We start from the raw sequence: 24389 nt of genomic DNA on the forward strand, positions 1-24389 counted from the left end.
GTATCGACTCTCGTTCTCTAACACACATAGTAAACCAAGTCTGGATGTGTAGTGCATCTACAAGAGAGCATGGTTGGTGTTTTTAGATTCAAAGTTTATTGGTCATGTACACAGATTTGCAGATGTTATCGCAGGGGCAGCGAAATGCTTATGTTTCTAGCTCTGACAGGAGTCATATTTAGCAATAAAATAACCAAAAAGTATCAGAACAAGCCGTCAGAATCTGGAAAGTGTGTGTGTATGAATAGAAAAGGTATGTACAGCAGTAGTTATAGGATGACCCATGACTAGAATACAGTGCCTTCAGGAAGTATTCACACTCCTGGACTTTTTCCACATTTAGCTGTTACAGCCAGAATTTAAAATGGAATAAATTGAGATTTGTCACTAACCTACACAATACTACATAATGTCAAAGTTTTTTTTTAAATGTTTATAAATTAATCTCCGATTTGGTCCCGCTGTACATACCTACATGTAGGGGCGGCAGGGTAGCCTAATGGTTAGAGCGTTGGACCGGAAGGTTGCAAGTTCAAACCCCCGAGCTGACAAGGTACAAATCTGTCGTTTTGCCCCTGAACAGGCCGTCATTGAAAATAAGAATTTGTTCTTAACTGACATGCCTAGTTAAATAAAGGTAAAATAAAAAAATGTATGCTACGGTCCCAAGACGCAGGCCTCCTTATTGTCCCTATAATTTCTCCGCAAACGGCAGGGATTTCTCCTATAGAGCTCAATTTTTATGGAATGGTCTGCATATCTCTGTGAGAGACGCAGACTCGGTCTCGACCTTTAAGTCCTTGCTGAAGACTCATCTTCAGTAGGTCCTATGATTGAGTGTAGTTTGGCCAAGGGGTGCGTGGGAAGGTGAACAGCAAGGTACTGGAGCGACTAACTGCCCTTGCTCCCCCTTGGGCTCATGCGGTGGAGGGGAACTTTGTGGGCTATACTCAGCCTTGTCTCAGGGTAGTAAGTTGGTAGTCTGTTGATATCCCTCTAGGGGTGTGGGGGCTGTGCTTTGGAAAAGTGGGTGGTGTTATATACTGCCTAGTTGGCCCTGTCTGGGGGTATCGCCGGACGGGGCCACAGTGTCCCCTGACTCACCCATGTCTCAGTCTCCAGTATCTATGCTGCAGTTGTCTATGTGCTAGGGAGCTAGGGTCAGTCTGTTATATCTGGTGTAATTCTCCTGTATTATCTGGTGTCCTCTGTGAATTTAAATATGCTCCCTCTAATTATCCTTCCCCTCCCGGAGGACCTGAGCCCCAGACTCATGATTCAGGACTACCTGGCCTGATGACTCCAGGCTGTCCCCAGTCCACCTGGTCCTTCTGCTGCTCCAGTTTAAACTGTTCTGCCTGCGGCTAGGAAACCTTGACCTGTTCACTGGACGTGCTACCTTGGCCTGGACCTGCTGTCTCTACCTCTGAATGCTCGGCTATGAAAAGCCAACTGACATTTACTCCTGAGGTACTAACCTGTTGCACCCTCTACAACCACTGATTTATTATTTGACCCTGCTGGTCATCTATGAACGTTTGAACATCTTGAAGAACAATCTGACCTTAATGGCGATATAATCTCCGCCTGGCACAGCCAGAAGAGGACTGGCCACTCCTCAGAGCCTGGTTCCTCTCTAGGTTTCTTCCTAGGTTCCTGACTATCTAGAGTTTTTTTCCTAGCCACTGCTTCTCCATTGCTTGCCTTTTGGGGATTTAGGCTGGTTTTCTGTATAGCACTTTTTGACATCCCTTTGAGCCAGTCAGTACAAAGATACAGGTGTCCTTCCTATTGTTCTACATACTATGCCATGGGGCCGAGGTAATTTTTTGCAGTTTCTCAACCAGCTTCACCTGGAATGTTTTTCCAGCAGTGTTGAAGGAGTTCCCACATATGCTGAGCACTTGTTGGCTGCTTTTCATCCCGGAGTCGCCTCTTCACTGTTGACGTTGAGACTGGTGTTGTGCGGGTACTATTTAATGAAGCTGCCAGTTTCTCAAACTAGACACACTAATGCACTTGTCCTCTTGCTCAGTTGTGCACCTGGGCCTGCAACTCTTTCTATTCTGGTTAGAGCCTGTATGCACTGTTCTATGAAGGGAGTAGTACACAACATTGAACAAGATCTTCAATTTCTTGGCAATTACTCGCATTGAATAGCCTTCCATTCTCAGACCAAGAATAGACTGACGAGTTTCAGAAGAAGAAAAGTCCTTGTTTCTGGCCATTTTGAGCCTGTAATCGAACCCACAAATGCTGATGCTCCAGATACAGGGGGCGGCAGGCAGCCTAGTGGTTAGAGTGTTGGACTAGTAACTGAAAGGTTGCAAGATTGAATCCTGACAAGGTAAAAATCTGCCTGAACAATGCAGTTAACCCAGTGTTCCTAGACCATCATTGAAAAATGATTTGTTCTTAACTGACTTGCCTAGTTAAAAAATAAAGGTTAAAAAAATAAATACTCTACTCGTCTAAAGAAGGACAGTTTTATTGCTTCTTTAATCAGAAAAACAGTTTTCAGCTATGCTAACATAATTGCAAAAGGGTTTTCTAATGATCAATTAGCCTTTTAAAATGATAAACTTGGATTAGCTAACACTAGGACCCTGTCCTTCAAAGATAATGAATTAAAATCCAAATAATTTCACAGATCTTCATTGTAAAGGGTTTAAACACTGTCCCATGCTTGTTCGGTGAACCATAAACAATTAATGAACATGCACCTGTGGAACAGTCATTAAGACACTAACAGCTTACAGACAGTAGGCAAAAGAAAGATGCCCAGGGTCCCTGCTCATCTGCGTGAATGTGCTTCAGGCATGCTGCAAGGAAGCATGAGGACTGCAGGTGTGGCCAGGGCAATAAATTGCAATGTCGGTACTGTGAGATGCCTAAGACAGCGCTACAGACATCCTCCTCCCTCATGTGGCACCCTTCCTGCAGGCTCATCCTGACATGACCCTCCAGCATGACAATGCTACCAGCTATACTGCTCATTCTGTGCGTGATTTCCTGCAAGACAGGAATGTCAGTGTTCTGCCATGGCCAGCGAAAAGCCCGGATCTCAATCCCATTGAGCACGTCTGGGACCTGTTGGATCGGATGGTGAGGGCTTGGGCCATTCCCCCCAGAAATGTCTGGGAACTTGCAGGTGCTTTGGTGGAAGAGTGGGGTAACATCTCACAGAAAGAACTGGCAAATCTGGTGCAGTCCATGAGGAGGAGATGCACTGCAGTACTTAATGCAGCTGGTGGCCACACCAGATACTGACTGTTACTTTTGATTCTGACCCCCCCTTTGTTCAGTGACACATTATTCAATTTCTGTTAGTCACATGTCTGTGGAACTTGTTCAGTTTATGTCTCAGTTGTTGAATCTTGTTATGTTTTACAAATACCCTGATGAAGACAGCTTGGCTGTCAACACTGGTAATTACATTTTTGCATCTGAGCTCCTAGAGTGTGCAGCTCTCTTTAATTTTCAAACATACAAATATTTACACATTTTAAGTTTGCTGAAAATTAATGCAATTGAAAGTGAAAGGACATTATTTTTTTGCTGAATGTGTGTGTGTGTGTGTGTGTGATATATATATATATATATATCTAACATTTTTTATTTTTATTTAACTAGGCAAGTCAGTTAAGAACTAATTCTTATTTACAATGACGGCCTACATCGGCCAAACCCGGATGACGCTGGGCAAATTGTGCGCTGCCCAATGGGACTCCCAATCACGGCCGTTTGTGAAACGGCCTGCATCCGAACCAGGGTGTCTGTAGTGATGCCTCTAGCACTGAGATACAGTGCCTTAGACTGATGTGCATCTCGGGAGATGTGTGTGTGTGTGTGTGTGTGTGTGCGCGCACATATTTTTGTGTACTTTTTACCCCTTTTTTTCTCCCCAATTGGTAGTTACAGTCTTGTCCCATTGCTGCAACTCCCTTACGGACTCGGGAGAGGCAAAGGTCGAGAACTACACAACCTCCAATACACGACTCCGTCAGTCTCTCGGTCCTAGCTTTGATGCACCTTGTACTGTCTTCTAGATTGGGGTTCCCAAACTTTTTCACTCGGGGGGCCCCCCATCCAGCATTGGGGAACACTGAAAATTAGAGTTATCGTTAGGTTGTAGCATTTGGTTTACTTTAGATTTTAAAACCATAAATGGTGGTGATAACTAGCTAGCTAGGCTACTGTGTTTATACACACACACTAGATAAGAGCATTTGCTAAATGACAAAAATGTGTTGTAACGAAGCTTGCAAGTAATTCCCATATTTCCTCCTTTCCCACATCTGTGCAGCTAGACTGATTTGTAATGGAGCTGCCCAATTACAGCAGGCTGCTAATGCAGCAGCTCCGCGCCCTGAGGAAGGAGGGTAAGTTCTACGACTGCTCTATCATTGTGGGGGACACCCCCCATCGCGCCCACAAACTGGTGCTGGCCGCATCCAGTCTGCTATTCAGGTTGAGTAATTAACCATTATTTTCAATAAAGCAGCTTTGTCACCTGTAGTGTCCAATGAAATAGCAATGGCCTTATTTATGAACATTTCATAGCCTACGGAACACACATTGTAATACATATCCTACAGTACACCCACAACAAACCACTCCTCTGTCTCAGGTCTCTGCTGGAGGGCACAGGCAGCATCTGCATCGACACAGACTTAGTGTCTTCCCAGGAGTTTTCCTGTGTGCTGGACATGGTGTACACTGGAAAAATGTCCCCAGGGAAACACAACTTCACCCGCATCATCGCCGCCGCAGACAGCCTGCAGATGTTCGACGTGGGCAACAAGAACATCGACACCAAACTGATGAGGCAGTCGACTACACAACCAGTCTCACCTCCACCCACCGCCACCCAATCACAGCTCAAACAGTTTCAGAGCCAGGGGGCCAAGCACACAGCTTCCCCAGAGACAGCTGCCCCTAGCATTGGAGAGTGTGGTGTGAAGATTCCTTTCACCTGGACTCCAGAGGGGACAAAGGTGGGTGAGGTTTGGAAGGTGGAGTGACCACAGAAGCCAGAGTGACCACAGCAGCCAAACATAGCGAGTCAATGAATGTGAATGAGGACAGGAAAGAGAAGGCTGGCCCACCATCTAAAAGAGCTCACCTACAACTTCCAGAGAGCACAAGTGGGTTTCAATTCAAATTGAATAAAACGTTATCACAATGTTCTGTATCCTGTTTTTTTATGCTCAGGTGACTAAGATTGTATTTCCTGGTTGCAGCTGACATGGACCCCCTGTCTCAGGGAGGTGCCAATATGGTTGGAGATGGAGGATGTGCAGCAGTGGCTGAGAGCACTGCTGACCTGGGACGATATCTCATCTGAGGAGAAACAGGTGAAACTTTGGCATGACTGGAAGACAGTGGTCTCTAATCTGACAGAGCACACAATTCAACACAACACTCCAGTCGTTAAAGTGTGTGTGTGAACCACTCTTCCTGAACAAGATGTTCACCAACCCCGTCCTGCTGGAGAAACACATAGCTGTGCACGCTGGGAGAACACCATACAGCTGCAAGCTTTGCCAGAAGTCCTACCAGAAGTCCACACATTGGCCTATAGCACACACGCCTTTATTCTCATGCTTTACTATTAAAGGATGAGTTGGTAAAGCCTTGTGCTTGCAACGCCAGGGTAGTGGGTTCGATTCCCAGGAACACCCATATGTAAAATGTATGCACGCGTGACAAAGTTTCTTTAGATAAAAGTGTCTGCTAAGTGGAATATATTATATTACTTATCATATCTTTCCGCACACAACAAATGTCAGGCCTGTGGTATCATAACTGACAGACCCACAGCTCTAGTCTCTGATGCAGTGCAGCGTATGTTGTAAGTTCTTCCCTAGTGCCAGGAGCCTGGCCAAGCACCAGAGGAACCCAGGTGAGGACACCCACAGCTGGGGAGAGACCCAGGAAAGGCTTTCAGACCTAACCTACCCTGTCCATGCTATTACATTACAACCACCCCCCCCCCTTTTATTTGGGTACCTTGGGTACCCAACTGACATAATATATTCTTATTGTTGTTGTTGGTTTAGTGTTGTCCATCCCTGTTAAGGAATATGCCATTTGGGGTGTAGTATGTATTCCTTCCAATCACGTGTGTCTCCTAAAGGCATGTTTGATTCTGACGTGCTGCTAGTGGGGAATCCAGACCTGCCATCAGGTAAGAGCTGTGATGTCTTACTGCTATACTCCTAACATACAGTTCTATCTGTCTGTGGTCGTGTCTGCTCTCTGTGCATGTGTATTGAGCTCTTCTCCCCTGTATCCTCCCAGACTCATCAGTGGTGAAGTGCCTGTACTGTCCCAGCCTGTTCCCCCAGCGAGGCTGAGATGCAGGAGCACGCCAGCACCGAGCATTTCAGACAGGAGGGGGCAATGTTCAGCTGCTCTCTCTGCCAGCTATAGCTCCAGGAGCACTTGCTCTCCTGCCACATAGAGGCGCCAGAAGAGCAGGAGCAGGCCTCCAGCTCCCAGATGGTAAAATGCATCCTAAATCAATCCTTAAAACTCTAACCCCTAAGCACTTCCGAAAGGGTTGAATAGGGGTAATGGCCCCATCTATCCCTCTGATAGACTAAGTGTAATTTTTCACCGTGTAGAGCCCCACAGTGGAGGTGTCATAATATCCATAAAATCTAGTTGTCAAACAGGAAAATGGTTCCATTCATTTTTCCCATAGACTATTTTAGAAAGGCTTCAAATAAGGCCTGTTTCGTGTAGGTTACCCTGGCATGGCGTTTTGATAATCATGTAAATCTCTCTCGGACAAGGTGACCTTTTTCAATATATTCGGCTCCATTTACTCTGATTCAAATGCAATTGGCATCAAAATAGACATCAATACAAAATTATAAGTCCCTGCAAGGTCCTGCATCTCTAGCTGACACCTTTGCTAACAGGTATTGTGTCAATTTAACATTTTCACAAGACAGTTCACAGAATTGTCCATTTAAAGAAATTTAGACAATTTATTCGTTACTACATTAAACTAACGTTAGATAGTTAATCCAGAGATTCTTAGCTTTGTCTCAATTCGCCAGTCTCGCCCAGATCATCATGGCATTTGTAGTTCTTTATGATCGCCACATTAGCAGCTAATCATCGTTTCATTTTTGGGGGTAAATACATGACTATAATGATAAAAGACACCTTGTCCTAGAGAGATTTACACTGTTATCAAAACATCACGCCAGGGTAAGCCGATCAAAATATTTCCGTTTGACCGCTAGGTTTTATGGGTATTATGACTCATACTATGGTACTCTATTGCTTATAATATCCAAAGCACTTAGTCAAGCATGTATACATTACATTATTATACATTATTTTATTATTATTATTATTTTTTTATTTATTATTTTAAACATATGGGTGATCTACACTATTGAATAGGGGTTGGGACGACAGGGGGTGGCTTTGGCTCTAGGCGTGATAGTGAAATGTGAATGACATGTCATTCCTCCTATTAGGTGATTGAGACAGAGGAGGACACTGCTGGTGGGGCAGAACAAGTGATCTCTATGGACCAATCCCATCAGGTGTTTGTTGCCCTGGGAGACGGAGAGGATGGTCTCTCAAGCACGGAGGTGATGGTGGTTAACCTGGAGGACCTACTGAACTGAACCGTCACCTTTATATGTGGAGGTGACCTCTGACCCCTAGTCTCTACTTCCTGGAGGAGGAACTGTCCTAGCAATAGTGGCAGCTTGGAATGAATGAAACAAACTTGACACTGGCAATGCCACTGGTTTTGTATCCTGTAATAGCTGTAAATATTGAGATGGTGTGTACGCTTATACACTAAGTGACAAAGCGTAACCTTTGAACCCTCAGGATTGGTGTCTTTTTATTAATAATCACTCTGTTATTGCCCTGTGTAGAGCTGTGTATGAATCTTTCTGTATGTATTTCCTTTTGAACTGGCGTGTGAAGCCTTGCTGTATGAGTGTTGTACACATTGGTTGATAAATCTGTGAAATCCAGCACCGTATGAGGTTTTTTTAAAACACTACTTTCCAGAAACTTTAAATAATATTTACCAACAATATAATTATTCCTTAAACAAATAATGGGATTCAAGGTTTTTATTGAGACACAACACATCAGCAGGTTCACAGCAACCTTAGTTGTCTATTGCCGCGAGCTTACATTAATGGTTCACTAGACGGAATCATAGTCAGTCTGGTGTATATACACGCATGACTGAGGAGGTATGTGCCTCCTTAAAACGAACCCAGATTACTGACCATTAATATATACTCAGCTTATTCAATGAACACACTTGAGGTCGATATTGCCGTCAAACACAGATCTATATATGATTAGATTTCCCCTACCTGATATTAATGCTAACAGGGGGATGAGAAAATACCTACTGCTGGATCAGTGGTTAGTGGTCACTTCTTCCTATGCTAATAAGCACACCGTTTGGGTTTGAAGGTCATAGCCCTGAGTAGAATAGCCTACCTACATTTTAGAGGTGCTCATTTCAAACATTGAAGAAATCGTACTGTGAACTTGTTGCATTTGGAAAATAAATATATTCTGCAAGTATACATACATTGGTTTGATTTGCCTGGTCCCCTCAACTCAAACCATAAAATCACACTGAAAGACCACCTTAGAAACTACATTCAGCCACTCGTAATCAGTAAACGCAACAAGCCTTGTGTTAGTTAAAATGAGGTCATAAGCAGAATTTAAAACAGGGAGTTGCATTGGTTTTGCAGGCAAGTCAAGCAGAGAAGAGATTTGGGTTTCACAACATGGGTACCAAATGCCATTTTATTGGCCATACACCAAGTAACTTGCAAACTTTGACCTACATCAGGGGTATTCAACTCTTACCCTATGAGGTCTGGAGCCTGATGGTTTCTGTTCTATCTGATAATTAATTGCACCCACCTCATTTCTCATGTCTAAATCCGTCCCTAATTAGAGGGGAACCATTTTAAAATACTCAGTGGAACTGGCTTCGAGGTCCAGAGTTGAGTTTGCGGGACTTACATTATATAGAATAGCAGGGAATATACACACAGGGGTCTCGGTGGGCGCTGAATACAACATTAACAACCATCTCCTTTACTCCTGCAGGGAAGACTTGAGGAATAAAAAACAGGCACCTCCTTAAACAAATATTTGATTATGGTCTCATAATATATTTTTCCCTTTTCGTGTGTAGTTTTACTTAATTACACTTTATCAAGTATAGAAATGGACCAACAACATTCTGGTATTTGGTCACTATTTCTTTAAATAGATAAAGGTAAATTGATCATTGTATTATGACCATTTGTTACATGTTTCTATCTACTGAACAAGACTGGGAGAAGTTTAGGCGTTGTGCTGGCACATCCAATAGACCTTTGTTTGAAAGCCCTGGCGCACAAAGTTTAAAAATAGACCAAGACACATCCTCACTCAGAAAAAACAAATACCTTCACGTGTCAATGAAACTGCCACAAGACACACCGTTCTCCCATTGACTCAGACAAGACAACCTGCATGGGTTAAACATAAGTGTGTTAAAATAAAAACAGATATGACACTTTTGAAACGTGTCATAGAGGCTAATGTTCAGTAACATAGTGTGACTGACAACACACACAGACAAATCATGAATAGAACATATAAAGCAGGGGTCGGCAACACGCGAGCCAAAACCGTCCCGTGAGTGATTTTAGTTTCAGGTACAACTATACTAATATCACCAGGAATTCAGCTAAAAATGTGTTTCATTTAGGAAACATTTTCCCATGTATTCTTACAAATGAAATAAAAAGATATGTGATTGTGTCTCAATGTAATCGAGGTATGAAATGATTGTTATTTTCAAATAAAATCTATTTTTGGACTTAGTTGTGGTCAATTTGCAGTGTTATGTGCAAATTTACATAATTATGTTCCGGCCCCCTGACAATTTGCTCTGACAAAAAAACATTCTGCGGCTCAATCTAGTTGCCGACCCCTAATAAAAATGGGTTGGTAAAATACACATCCACATAGCTGCTCTGCTCACAACCACACATTCAGGTTGATACACAGTAAAGTAGGTACTGTATTCCCTTAAACCATCCAGATGCTAGATGCTTAAAGTAGTGTCTCAGAGTTATTTTGCAAAGTAGCATCTAGAGAAACAGATGAAGCAAAGGAGACGACTTCAGTTACATCCGCTCTGTCCCAGTAGTGGTCCGCTTTCATAAGCCTCTCAGGACAGGTCCCATACAAGGTCATCAGGATACAATGGCCACAACCCAGGTGTTTATAGGTGTGTCAGCACAACAAACATTGTCTCCAGTTAGTCTATTGTATATGTACTTGTTTAAGGCTGAGTGCCAGGTGATAATCTTTCTCAAGAAACCGAGTATGTATATCTGTGTCCAGTGGTGGTGGTGCCTGGAGTGGTAGTATACTGTCATTTTACCAAACCTTTCCCTTACAATGGCCCGCACGGTGAAGGAAAGGCACCCTGTGTGAAAAATTGGTAGAGCATGGCACTTGCACAGCCAGGGTTGTGGGTTTTATTCCCGGGGCAAACCATACATAAAATGTATGCACACGACTGTAAATTGCTTTGGATAAAAGTGTCTGCTAAATGGCATATACTATATTATATACAAATTATATGAGACATACTCTGAATGACTTAAAATGATAAATCTCATATTAGTCTTTCACACTCTGTGCCAGTAGGCTAATAGTAGGCCTACTACTGAAACAAACATGAGTCTGTCATTCACAGGTTTCAGATGTATTTTTAAAGCTAAATATTCTGATCTGATCCATCAGCCATTGAGAGGCATATACCTTCACTACACTACTTTTATACTCAATGTGGGGATTAAGGAGTATACGCAATGCCCACTGAAAAATACCTGGGTAAATGCCATATACAGGCTTATACCCTCCACTACACCATTGTCTGTGTCTATCTGTTAAGATTCCAAATATGTACAACTAACTACCAAAATAAAAGTGGAAACACTTGAGTAATGAGGGACACAAAGTATATTGAAAGCGGGTGCTTCCAAACAGGTGTGGTTTCTGAGTTAATTAAGTAATTAAAATCGCATCATGCTTAGGGTCATGTATAAAAATGCAGTGCGGGCCATTATTTTGCCGACCATGGAATGACAATTCCCCCATCCACAAGACATGAGTGGTCACTGAATGGTTTGATGAGCATGACAACAATGCCAAATTAGGAGAGGAAGTCAAGTCATCGTTATTCCTTGTTTGCCATTATAGCTAAGATCCAATGGTGGTTATTGGTGAGAGTGGAGATGGGCTCCATCTGAGGGATTGGGACAGGCGGCTGGGAGGGCATCAGACATTTCCCTGAAGGATGTGTGATGCCTCTTCACTCATATCACTTCGGTCTTTCGGTGGACCCACTCTCCCCAAGTAGAGCCCCACCAGCCACTATACTTTAATTCACAAGGTATTTTAAAATGACCACAGTATTTAAAGATGCACTATGCAGAAATCGCACCGCCATTTCCTGGTTACTAAAATTCTAATAGTTATTATTTCAGTTTAAGTGACAAAACAAGCAAGTATAGTGTAGAGAATAACTGTACTATCTAAACCACTGTGAAATATATTTTCCATAACCAAAAATATTGTATTTCCAGCTGTTTGAAGCTGGCGTACAAAACCAAAAGTAAGACAGAAAACCGAAACTTAAAAAACGGGAAGCATAGAAAGAGCACATAGAACAGATCTACTGCTCCTTAGATTTGCTTTCAAAGAAAATTATAGATCTTTAACTCATATTTCTTTGTGCATTTTGTCAGGTCGCACAAACAGTTCGATATTTGCAGCTTTAAGTGGCAGTCTTTCGACAATGTATTTACAATGACATAATCCAGTCTTTTGGTACATTAGGAGATGAGTTAGTTTATAAGCCCTAAAAAGGCACAAAGTACAAAGAAGTACTTGCTTTATGTCTTTGGTGTGTTCTCTGTTAAATGTTTGTTCAGCCTACATGTTCACACGTTCTATGTCACTGGAGATGCGGTGGGAACATGTGGGTCTGGACAGATGTGATGTCATTGATGTTTGTGTGCGTCTATCATTTTTTTGTTGTTGTCTGTATATGTCTATATTGTTTGAAAAATGTAATGTAATCGTACAAAACAGTGAAGTGGTTGTGGCTCTTGGTGGTCCAATGCCCTATTAAGACACTTTATGTTGGTGTTATCTTCATTTTGGCAGTTACCTGTATGTCTATCTTTTAAGATACCAAGTATGTATGTCTGTGTCTATTGGCTACTGTATCTACTGTACTCTACTGTATGTGCGAGTCCACATCCTAGGATGCATACTTGGTATCTTAAAAGATAGACATACAGTGTTGGTATAATTCCTTTGCAGCGGAGAGGCATGACATGGCAGTGTACATGTCACAGCAGAAATAAAATGGGTCATAGAGCTTCATCTGCCACAGTGACATTACCTTAACTAAAACTAGACGTAGCTGGTATTTTGGTATAGTAGTACACTTCAGCCAGTGTTTGTGTGTGTCATGTTTATGCCATTAGGATCACTTACTCAACTAGACATACAAACAGGATGCCAGGAAAAGAGACCTGAAACACAGATGCATTGTTAAAATGTAAGTTACTACTGTAGTCATCAACCCTAGTCCTTGGGATCAATGCTTTGCTGGTTTTTTCTCCAGCCCAGCACCAGAGCAGCACTCTGATAATTGATCAATACTAGATATGCTTTCGTGCCGGTGTGGAACAAACCCCACCAGTTCCCCAGGTCTGCAGGTTTTGTGCTGAAGAAAGGTTAGGATGTCATGTCAATAGAGCAACAAATTACTGTTGTATGACGCCAGTACAGTTAGTAGTGACAGACATTTAGGGTACTCACTTGTTCCATACAGTAGTGAAATCAGCACAGTGAGACCAAAGGCAATAACATGGGCAGCGATCACCGCGACCCTCCGCATCTACACATGGAGCCAGAACTCGCTCATCCCCAGCCCCTCGCCGACCGGGCTGTACTCCACATCAGCCCGCATCTCCCCTCGGCTATCTGATAGCATTCAGACTGACTGTACAACGACAAACCGACGGTCTCTGTACAGTTGCAGAAGAATGGTGAATAGTTCGGAGATTAATATGGTCAGTTATTCTTCTTGAACCGTTGGCGCCAGTTTACCTGTGACCGCGCTGGGGACTCTAACGTTAGCGCTGCAACAATGTCACAAACTGTTGACCAAAATTTCACAAGAAAACGATGTCGCGAAACGAGACATGCAGTCTCTTCAATGGATTAGTCGACACTCGACAGTAAATCCCCTCCCGTTTAAGATATTATGAAAGGGCAGCGTTTTCCCGTTCCGCACCTCCATAGACTAAATCAAATTCCAATCCGGCCGGTTTCATTCCGGGACATCCCGCAGACAACAAACCGCTTAAATCTAGCAGCCACTTTTAGTCCTGCGCAATTAAAATTATACTGTACAACTACTGGTTCAAATCGATCAGGTGGGTTCTTCGATCCACTTCCTGGGGATGACCAATTGGTGGATAAGACATTTTACAGGTTTGCACTAGAGTGCACAGCCAAAGTCAAAATGGCTATATCGTAATAAATCATTCATGAAAACAACGAACTTTTTGGACTAAATATAGTTAGTATGGTGGTTAAGGTTAAGTTTAGGTTCAACATCACATTTTAAGAAGATAAAATGTAGAAATGGGCTGGGCTAATGACTGTGGCAACTAGTGACGACCTTTCAGAGGCTTGGAGAAAGAAACATCGCGACCTCAGATCAGGCAGACATCCGGTACTTCAGCAGCACGAGCCGGTATCCTACCAGGAAGAGCGCGCATTGTCCTAATTGCACGCACTCGTTATAATACGTAACGGTTGATATGAACGAGGATGAGTCAAATTGATCTATATCATATAAAAAAACACAACCTCTCAAAAGGGAGTGGCCCCAATTGCATTGACATGACGTGAAGGAATGCAGTCCATTGAGCGATAAAATGATATCTGAGCGCTCCTTGACGCAAAGGTGTGTCGCCTACCCTAATGGTCTGTCAATACACAAGCATTTCGCTACACTCGCATTAACATCTGCTAACCATGTGTATGTGACAAATAAAATTTGATTTGATACTAAATATACAGGCATCATACAACAGTAATTAGACAATACAGTGAGAATTTCTCAGACTGCCATGCTTGTATAAAATAAAACGGTATTTGGGACACAGAGTATCTGTCAAGGGTGCAATAAATAATTTTTGGGTAACCCAGCTCCTCCTATACCAGCCTCATAATAAAGCAATGGCCACAACTTCAAGCAAGTGTAAAGGATATTTTTAATCAATTTTTATAAACCAACGTATTTATTTAGCAGCATAACCAGAAGGTCTTGAGGTATTTCTAAATTCATACACAGAAATTCACATGTCCCCTTTGTCCTGCACACACTCACCAACAGCAGCAAACTCACACACAGACTCAGGAACTGAACACATAACTCATACTTTATTGGTCATAAGCACTCTCGCTCACACACACACACACACACACACACACACACACACACACACACCTACCTGTACACTCATATAGGAGTCAAAAGACATACACACAAACATTGGCTTGAATATCAAGTCACACACACACACACATCTCTTGAGTCCTGTAGCCACAGTCTGAGGCATGATGTCTGACAGCACAGGCAGGGCTGACTCCCTCAGTAGCTTGTAAGGCAGGCACTCTTAATGGTGCAGTTTTGGCTGTGGAGAGAGCAGGAAGACAGTCAAATGGCTGCTTTATAGTTACAAAAACTAGGATAACATAACATAATTTGTACCATATGTAGATAACATATTCCTTATATAATCGTAAATTGCAACATATTACTTATAACAACTGCCTCAACCCACCTTCTGTGTGCCCATTTTCTTCTCCACCCCACCAGGCAGTGTTCCCCCCTTACTGTCCTTCCAGGGGTAGAAATTGGAGTGAGGGGAGGAGGGCAGGCGGTGCGGTTTGGAGGGGGGAGAGGGTTCACTGCTGCCCCCCTTGCGTTTCTTCCCCAGACCCCTGTGGTCGTACCCCGTCGCCCCCCTCCCGTGCAGTCCTGAGTCCCCCCTGCGGAAGTGAGGATCGGGTGGGGAGGAAGTGTGTCCAGAGGGTGGGTGTGTCCGTTTAAACAACCAGGCAGATGCTGGTGAATGGGGCTCCGAGGGGGATGGCTGGGGGCGGGGTTTGCTGCTGGGGGAGAGGGTGCCATTGGTCTGGCTGTGAGGGGTGGGCGGGGTGGTCTTAGAGGAACTGGTTGGGGGCCGTCTCCGGTCCTGTAGGATGATAGAGTTCCTGTCTGGGCCGGAGTGCTCACCCTCCTGTGATGGGGCTTCACGTTTACGGAGTGCTGCTGCTGCCGCCGCCTCATCTCTGAGTCTCAGTTGCTGCTTGCTGGGTCGCCCCACTGGGTTCTTGGGCCTTCCGGGACCTGGCGGTCGCCCTGGACCTGCCTGGCGGACAGGAGGGGGCGCAGGGGCTACAATATGGCTGCCACTGCCACTGGAATTCTCTGATTGGTTAATGGCTGTGGAGTGGGAGGCGATTTGTAGGCGTGTCTCCCTCCCTGGTCCATGGGAGGAAGGCCTGAGGGATGGGGTGGTTCTGTGGCTTCCTGTCCTGACTTTAGAATGTAGAGAGGAAGAGAAGGATGAGGAGGGAGAGGAAGAGGAGATGCTCTTCACAGAGGGACTTTGGGACTGGAGGTCTGATGCTTGAGGTATTTTCCTGCAGAGAGAAAATATATCTGTATTAGATCCAGACAGAAAACTACAATTCAATACTTTGTCCAGAGAGGAAACAATCAGGAAAAGAGCACTATGTAGCCGTTATGCCAAACTGTTACACCAGTAGACCTCGTATACAGCTCCCACAGGACACACATTGAAAGAAATCTTACTTCCAGAGGTGTGCGCTGATATGCTGCTCCACCATGGCATTGAGCGCCGACCGAAGGTGATGGAGCCGCCGGTCAAAGGTGTACACACCATGACCCATTACATAACTGCCAAACGAACACCCCTAGGTAGAGGACAAGAGACCGAGCACGGGGAATTAGGGGAGTGATAACACGGCCCGTGTTGGCAACATTCTTGCGTTGTACAGCTGTCAAAATACTAGGAGTAGTTGTTGACATCCTGTAATCTTACCGCGGCTGGTTTAGGGTGCCAAGAGGACGAGGGGTATTCGATTGGTTCCTCAGGCCCCTCTCCCTCGCTCTCGTCGCTGGAAATGCGCCCATGGGTGAGGGGTGATGGGGCTTGGGTGCTACCCTCCTCTTGACAAGGTTTTTCCTCCTCTGGAGCACTCTCCGAAGAAGCCCTGGACCGACTGAAGACAGACATTCATATTTGGACCACATCTACCACAAGACCTTTACTATGATTTGACCACAGTTGATAACATTAGTCCTCCACCTGAAGGCAGGGTTGTTGGTGAGGGGCCTCCTGCAGTGTGGGGGTGCTAGGGGGTCCCTCTGGGCCTCTGGGCTGGGGGACTGGCATGAGCCACTCCCCTCCTGGGTCTGAGCGCCCCGATCACGGATCCGGACACTCGTCTTCAGCTCGGTCACCAGCTGGTCAAAGTTTTTACTCCGACCAGAAACCTTCCTCCGCTGGTGAATAGAGTGAATCTAAGGAGAAGAGAAAGAAACAGACGAGGGAGACAAACTACACATGAATCCTTGTTTTGTTGATCAAATGTATTTCTTACACAAAGATTTGGTCAACTTCAAAAAAATTACATTCTGCCTGTGCTTCTAGTACGGTGAATAAATGGGTGATGCTGTCCAAACTCCCTTTTGTTTTTTAAATGAAAACTATAGCACCCAGCCCCTATGACAGCCAAGTCCTAGGAACTCCCGATGGTCTGAAATGAGTGATTGAAACCAATCTAGTTCACAAATATTAGGATATTGGTAAATCTGTTCTCTCATCAACACATTCTGAGGCACAGATGGGTCTGAGACATGGTGGGATTCATTACCATTTAACTGTGCTGCTAGAGATGACCTGAATCACATAACATACGCCTGAGACAATCTGTTCAGAGCAGCACAAGGGTTGGGGATGAGGGGAAGACCTGGCTTTGGTACATCCAAGCAGACAGGAAACTAGAGCCTAAACCACCATGAGAGATTTGTAGAAAGCACTTAAAAAGATGCAACATTTCATCAACAATATGTAGGTATAACAGCTGATGGCAATAGACTGCTGTATCAAATAGTCTTGGTAAAGAGATGAAGAAAGATAGTGTGGCTGTCTGAACGAGAAGCGAGGCCGTCTGAACGAGGCCACCTGAACGAGGGAGGGAAGCCGTTTCCTCAGGTCCTTTCCATTTCCTTTACATGGGGTTCTCTGCTCCTGCCTACACGTGACCCCTCTTTGCACTGAGCGACACGGCCGGGTTCCTCTTTTAAACAAACCATCAGCCTGCGCCACACACACACACTTCCTGTGCTCCCAGCTCTAGAGTGTGGCCATGTGAGTACTTTGACAAAAGCCTCATCTGAACTTGAAGTAATCACTGACCTAACATGGCGGGATGGGTGAAAGTAAGGTTTCTACTACTTTGCAGTCACCTTCCTATTCATGTCAGATCAGTGATTTTAATAACGAAAGGAGGAGGTCGTTTCTCTAGCACTAACTACACCAGGGCTCTAGGACTAGGGGTCCTATTTAATTCCACAATGTCCTCAATGCCCTACACAAAATACCCCTTCCCTTATATGGGGTGGCAGGGTAGCCTAGTGGTTGGACTAGTAACCGGAAGGTTGCAAGTTCAAACCCCCGAGCTGACAAGGTACAAATCTGTCGTTCTGCCCCTGAACAGGCAGTTAACCCACTGTTCGTCATTGAAAATAAGAATTTGTTCTTAACTGACTTGCCTAGTTAAATTAAAATAAAATAAATGGCAGATTCTTCAAATATGAAGGCAACACCATAATCACGAAGCAACATTAGATGCAGTGTATTATGCTGCTATAGCAACAAATTGCTGAAGTGTAGACAACAGGAGACAGGTGAGAGGAAGAGAAAAGAACGTAAAATGGAGAGAAATTAGTCACCCTCATAATCCAAAAGGGGCACTCCACAATTAGGCCTACTAGTAACGTCATCCATTTTTTGTTTAAAAGTGTCTGTATGAAATCCATGCCCGATGTGACATCATAAATAGTAATTACTTCCATGTTATCTACGGGGTACTAGTTTTGAAGGGGACCCTTATCGTTGGAGCTCCTCCTATTATCACAGGATAGTAATAATAACCTAGATATCTCTTATCTGTGTCTGATAGTTCCCCTTTTCTAAATGTGCCAAATCATCACAGAAAAAATAAAGAGCCAAGTTATTACTCTCCAGTGGTGTAAAGTACTCAAGTAAAAATACTTTAAAGTACTACTTAAGTCGTTTTTTGGGGTGTCTGTATTTTACTTTACAATTTTTAGATTTGATAACTTTAACCTTACTACAATCCTAAAGAAAAAGTGTACTTTCTCCTACATACATTTTCCCTGACACTCAAAAGTACAATTCACACACTTATCAAGAGAACATCCCTGGTCAGCTCTACTGCCACTGATCAGGCGGACTCACTAAACACAACCTGAAAGTAATTTCCACAGCCATACAGTGCACCTGCCATTTGATGAATGTAAAGAGACATCTAACAAAACACAAATAAGTGTAAGGGATGACATTTACATTCAGTCTACACTTATAACGTGAATTGATGCATCCAGTCCTCACGTGTCTCGGTCACACGTCTCTGTCTTCGCAAAATGTCACTGTTATCGTTGAACCACCTCGCATTTTGGAGCCCATTCCACACGTTTTCCCGTTTTCCGGTACATTTGCAAATGTTCATGAGGTTGACATGTGGTAATGATAAATAGTGCAACAGCCAACAGTGGTAATTGTTATGACAGGCTCATGTTCAACCGGTATGGCACTATTTCTTCTACTCGTCTCAGACTTACTTTCACACCCAGTGTTGCGACTTTGTCACTATATTTAATGTGTTTTCAGACCCCTATAGCAACTTTTATTGGTAAGAGGCTAGTGACAAATTCCACTACTTTTCAGGCTGCCTTTGGGGAGTTTTGACACGGAAGATTTCTATGGTTTTGATAGCATTTAGAGACTTTTCCCACTAAATTCTGCCGCAAACGAGTGTGTCACAGTCATGGTGCACAAGGTGTGTGTGTGTGTGGGGGGGGGGGGCTGCAGGAGAGAGGGCAAAATTGTTGCTGTGACGTCATCGCTAGGACAAGAAGAGGAGACTGGGATAGGGGAGGAAAATGAGAGCTTACATGAGAGGGTGAGTGTGAACTTACATTGCAGGTCAGGAGACGAGTGCAGACTTTCTTCCTCTCGGAGTCCAGTACTCCGCAGTGCTTGTCAAGATCACACTCTCTCCCTGGAGATGACAGGAACAGAAGAGTGTCTAATAGCAATCAAACGGCTGTGAATCAATAGTCTACACTAGCTTCCTTTCTTTGTGTCCTTTCCTCTTTGATCACTAGTCTGGTAAGATGTCACTATTTTAAAATGAATCTATTCAAGAGATTCTTGACCCAACAAACAGGTTCAGAGGGAGAGGCTTGTCTCTCTTTAAAAAAAAAAGAAAAAAAGAAGACTCACTGGAGGCCACTTTGTTGTAAGGTCTTGGTCCACGGAGATGGCCAGGGAGGGTAGGGACCGTTATGGCCTCCTTCCTCTGAGTGTGTGTCCTCTCACTGGTGGAGGGCCGGCCGGCTGGGGTGGTGGAGGGCCGGGCAGTGGAGGGCCGGTCGGGCGGGGGGGTGGTGGAAGGCCGGCCGGGCGGGGGGGTGGTGGAAGGCCGGGCGGTGGAGGGCCAGCCGGGCGAGGTGGTGGTGGAGGGCCGGCTGGGCGGGGTGGTGGAGGGCCGGCCGGGCGGGTTGGTGGAGGGCCGGCTGGGCGGGGTGCCTCCATGGGGCCAGGGTGGGTCTCTGAGTGAGGGAGGTGGGGAGCTCAGGGGAGGCTCCAGGGGTGGAGGCTGCTTGAACACAGCTGATTCAGAATGGCCGCTGTGGGGGCTCTTATCCAGGTGGGAGTGGCTGAAGGGACAAGAGAGAATGAGAACATGGTCAGATGTTTAAAACACAGAAATGAATAATCAGAATACATTTAAAAAAAACATCTCAGATGGTTATGGATACAATAAGATGGTTTCACCATGGAAAATAGAGAAAGCTCACCCCCATTATCCAATCCCCCCTCGTACTCAACACCCACCCTTGATCCATCTAGCCCTTCCCTCTTACCGTACTCCTTCCTTGGGGGGCTTGGTGTGTCTGAACTGTGGGGGTGTGGATGGGGATGGGGGGGCTGCTCTTGGTGCCCCAGTCCCTTTCCTCCTCCCTTCCCAGGATGAGGTTGCGTGGGCAGAGGATGGGGAGTGGCTATGGCGGGGGCGCTGCTGGGGTGCTGGAGGGGTGGAGCGGAGGGGGGCGTACAGTTTGCTCAGAGGGCCGTGTCTCCTCTCACAATGCTTCTCAAAGGCCTGGGGCTTGACCACCTGGCCACAGTGGCTACACACCACCAAGTAGAAGTCATCTTGGCCCGGGTAGTGGCCGAAGATGGACATGTCTGGTGGGTGGGGAGCGAGAGGAGGAACAGGTGGTGAGAAATCAAAGAAAGTATGTATAGACACACACACACACATCACCGTGTCTCCCTCTCCGTGAAACACAGGAACAAAAGCAGGCAGACAAACACACACGAGGCAGCGTCTGTTAGACATCTGCTGCTGCAGACTGCCAGGCTGGTTACCAGAGGGCACCTGGGTACAGAGAACAGTGCCCCCCAACCCCAAATTCATCTCTTAAGACAAGACACCCACGAGCACGAAAGGAAGAGGAATCAAATCTGGAAAGACACACACATTGTTTGGGACACACAAACACACACTTTGTGCTGCAGAGGCATGTTCGACTGTGGCTAGCGAAGATGCCCGGATTACTAATGTTAGAGGCAAATCTAAACCTAAGTATGAAGGATGTAATCTTACAAGCGTCCCAAAAAATACTTACCTTCCTTCCTAAGAGACATTGCCTCGGCTGTTTTCTTCCCATTCTTGCTGCAGTCATCTCCATCGGAGCCTGAAAACAGAGACTGTGACTGAGGTGTACATACAGGATACACATGCAAGGCTAGTGTAGTAACCTTTGGGTGCCTCTCAATAGTCAAGAGGTGGTTCCTCCATTACATCTTCCTTTGATCCACAATGATCTGAAAAGGCAGATCAAGTGAAAACAACATGGAAAACAAACACCTTTGCCAGTTCAGTTCTTCAACATCAGTGGATAAGGGAAGAGGAGATGAGGGAAAGACACTATTAAGAGTCATCCCCTTGTCTGTGTTGACTAGACAGGAAGTCAGGAGCAGAACCTGGACCTCTGGTCTCACAACTGGCACACAGATCAGAGATAAGCAGCAGGTACAGGTTCCATACAGGATGTATATATATAGGAATTCACTTTCAGTGTGGACGTAAATTGAAGAAAACTGGTTAAGTGACTTCATTATGGCGAATTTGGGACCTCTGTTGCTTGAATTAGGCTACGAACATGATATTTGACCTAATACACGTGTGCACTGATGAAATTATGTTCATTCATTCACACACACACACACACACACACACACGGAGCTTTGAAGACACGGATCTTGCCTGGCAACTAAAAAAATGAATTGTGCCTCGAATACACAGTATTTCCAAAAACTGTTGTTTTATTAGGTTCACATCACCATTCCATCAATCGATAACTCAAAATACGCCCTGAAATAAAAAACTAGATTACCTAAATGTTACATGGTGGAAACAGCATCAGACTCCTCCTTCGTCACCGGTGTCTATCATACTGCTAGAAGTATTAGCTTAGCTTCATTGCTAATACGGCTAGCTAGCTTTCCATGGCAAGAAGTTGCTCGCCCAACCATCGCTACAACTAATACAAGACGCATTCCGCTGTAAGGCCATAGTTTTATTTAGGTGTGTGCCGTTGTAATGAGAGAATATTGTCAAATGGTTGCCATGGTCTGTCTGTGTACATAAAACGACATAACGAGGATCAAATAGAAACGATTATCACTTATTTTATGAGAAGACGGCGTATGCGCTAGGACCTGGGAGAGAGCAACACGTTAGCCTCCCAGCGCTAGGACCCAGCCGGGTCTTTGTTTGGGTAACATGGTTAAGGCTGCCGCCCGTTTCCTCGAAAATAACCCTCAACAGAATGACCATCGGTTTGATATCTAACAATACCAATGTCAAAGTGCTCCCTTACCTTCCGACGCAGTCACACTGGCTCTCTCGGCCCAGGCGCTCCAGCTTTCGCCCACGAAATCATCGAGACTAGGCACCCGCCGTTCCAGAGCAGCCATTACTTTTACTGCGCGTTCACGCACCGCCATCATCACTGCGCGGCAAGTGACTTACGTCATAATCCGCGTTCACGACAGGGATGGGAAGTACCTGCGTGCGCATTCATGAAATGCCGGCATGTACCTGTCGAGAGGAGGTCACTTGACTCTCTTCAGTGTTTATGAATGTTATGGACGAGATGGGAAGGCCTTGCTAGTTCAAGCTCTGTTGTGCTTCAGTAGTAAACTTGAAACTGAAATATACAAAGGTAGGGTGGCCAGCCCAGATTGGGTCCCCTGGGGTGCATGCACAACTCCAGTCCTTGAGGGCCACAGTCTGCTGGTTTTGGTCTGTCATGCACAGTTCAATGCCATAAAATGACCAGGCATTGCTTCTAGTTTCTCAGCTAACCACGTTTTTAGCAATCTGGTGCCTGACCGTACAGTCAACCTGGCGTGCAACCATTGGTTGAGGTATGCAACGTCTATACTGAACAGAGCCGTTATTTTAAAAGCATGGGAATCGGTTGATAACGTTCTTTCACGTTCCAGACATTTTTTTTCCAGTACAATAAAAAAAAAGCGCCTATGCAAAGCCCTCCCTGTCACTCAAACTTATTCCCGTGTCTGCCTGCCAGCTGAAAATCTTTGCCAGCGTGTGCAGGCTACCTGCCCCCCCCCCCCCCCTTTATTTTGCTGGTCAACCTACCTCATACACTTGCACAACTTTTTGTTTAGTTTAGAAGTAGATACAAAAGGGGTTATGGTTGGGACTGAGCATGAAATTGTGCCTTATAGTCAGTCATATGAAGGAAACAGTACCCTTGTGCCCCCAAAAAAGCATTGTTACAATTACTTTGCAGCCATAGTTATATGAAATACAATAGTACCATCTTGTGGCTACAACATTAACTGTAGTCTTAATTAACTGGTAACATTACAGTCTGAGCAGAGTGAACAAACATCTGTACAGCAGTTGTTGCAGCTCTCGTCCTTTAATGCATTGTCTATACATCCTCAGTATTGACATGTTTCTTTTGTACAAACAAATAAAGGCCTACAAGCCTGATTTATATCCTAAATAGCTAGATTATTTCTATTCAAATAAAAATGGCACAAATAATCTAAGAGATCAGTGTCCTTTCATGACTGACTCAAGCCTTCCCTTTGTAAATCACTACAGCAGCCAAGGCTGTACAACCAGCTGTGTGGATGCCAATGTCTGCATATCCCTCAAATCCCAACACTCGTAAGGAACAGGATGTCAAAATTACATTACTTACAAAATAATTAGTACAAAGCAATTTTTTTATATATAAATAAATACTAAATCAATAAGTTCCATTCACTTCCCATAGGAGTGTGACAGACGTAGGTCATCTCCACACACCCATCAACTGCAATCATTGGCTAAATTAAAAATGTAAATGAGTGAGAGAAAAAAACAAGCAACAAGAAATACCAAAGGATTCATTCATTTTGGCACCTACATGTTGCCATGTGTGTTACATGGCAGCACCATTTACCATTCTTCAATGATAGTCTGTAGCTTGCCCAGTGGTGTGACAAAACAGAAAAAACAAAATGACAACCATGAAGGCATAAAACTTACTCAGGGAGATAAGTTATAGATATTTTCTAAACACACAGAAGCCATTAAAGGACTTATTGTGAATTGACCAATTAATGTCGTTTTTTTTTTTAAATGACATTCAAAAGTTGTCTTTTCCTGCTCAAACTAGAGCTGGGCGTCAGACAAAAATCAAGTCAGGCAGTTTATCGCGATATGGATGAAATAATAAATAGAACTATAATTTTATAACAAGTTTAAAAATGACCCTTTAAACTACTACTAGGCTTTTTGATGGGTCAATTGACAGCTATAACAATCCACCCATATTAGCAAACTTATTTAAT

General features: G+C 44.4%; 1 protein-coding gene and 1 pseudogene across 1 annotated transcript; one reads left to right on the plus strand and one right to left on the minus strand.

Annotated features, from left to right (window-relative positions):
- The first annotated feature begins 4321 nt into the window (after positions 1-4321).
- LOC139412668 (zinc finger and BTB domain-containing protein 14-like) lies at positions 4322-7685 on the plus strand (annotated as a pseudogene).
- Positions 7686-14596: 6911 nt separating this feature from the next.
- On the minus strand, positions 14597-22535 carry LOC139413766 (ataxin 7-like 2a). Its single transcript, XM_071161499.1, has 11 exons — positions 22397-22535; positions 21140-21208; positions 20372-20696; positions 20022-20164; positions 19728-19841; positions 19421-19503; positions 16503-16717; positions 16236-16416; positions 15986-16107; positions 14949-15813; positions 14597-14798 (listed from the first exon to the last, which is right to left on the minus strand). Exons 1-11 carry the CDS (start codon positions 22524-22526, stop codon positions 14781-14783), a joined length of 2265 nt encoding a protein of 754 aa, XP_071017600.1. The 5' UTR covers positions 22527-22535; the 3' UTR covers positions 14597-14780.
- Between the last annotated feature and the right edge of the window lie 1854 nt (positions 22536-24389).

Source organism: Oncorhynchus clarkii, chromosome 7 (assembly GCF_045791955.1).
Source record: "Oncorhynchus clarkii lewisi isolate Uvic-CL-2024 chromosome 7, UVic_Ocla_1.0, whole genome shotgun sequence".
In the NCBI taxonomy this organism is placed as follows: domain Eukaryota; kingdom Metazoa; phylum Chordata; class Actinopteri; order Salmoniformes; family Salmonidae; genus Oncorhynchus; species Oncorhynchus clarkii.

Coding starts and splice junctions, on each gene's coding strand:
- LOC139413766 (XM_071161499.1), bottom strand. CDS start 22,526: ATGATGGCGGTGCGTGAACGCGCAGTAAAAGTAATGGCTGCTCTGGAA. Junction 16,108..16,235: donor GGCACCCTAAACCAGCCGCG/GTAAGATTACAG, acceptor TCCTCTACCTAG/GGGTGTTCGTTTGGCAGTTA. Junction 15,814..15,985: donor ATCAGCGCACACCTCTGGAA/GTAAGATTTCTT, acceptor TTCTCTCTGCAG/GAAAATACCTCAAGCATCAG.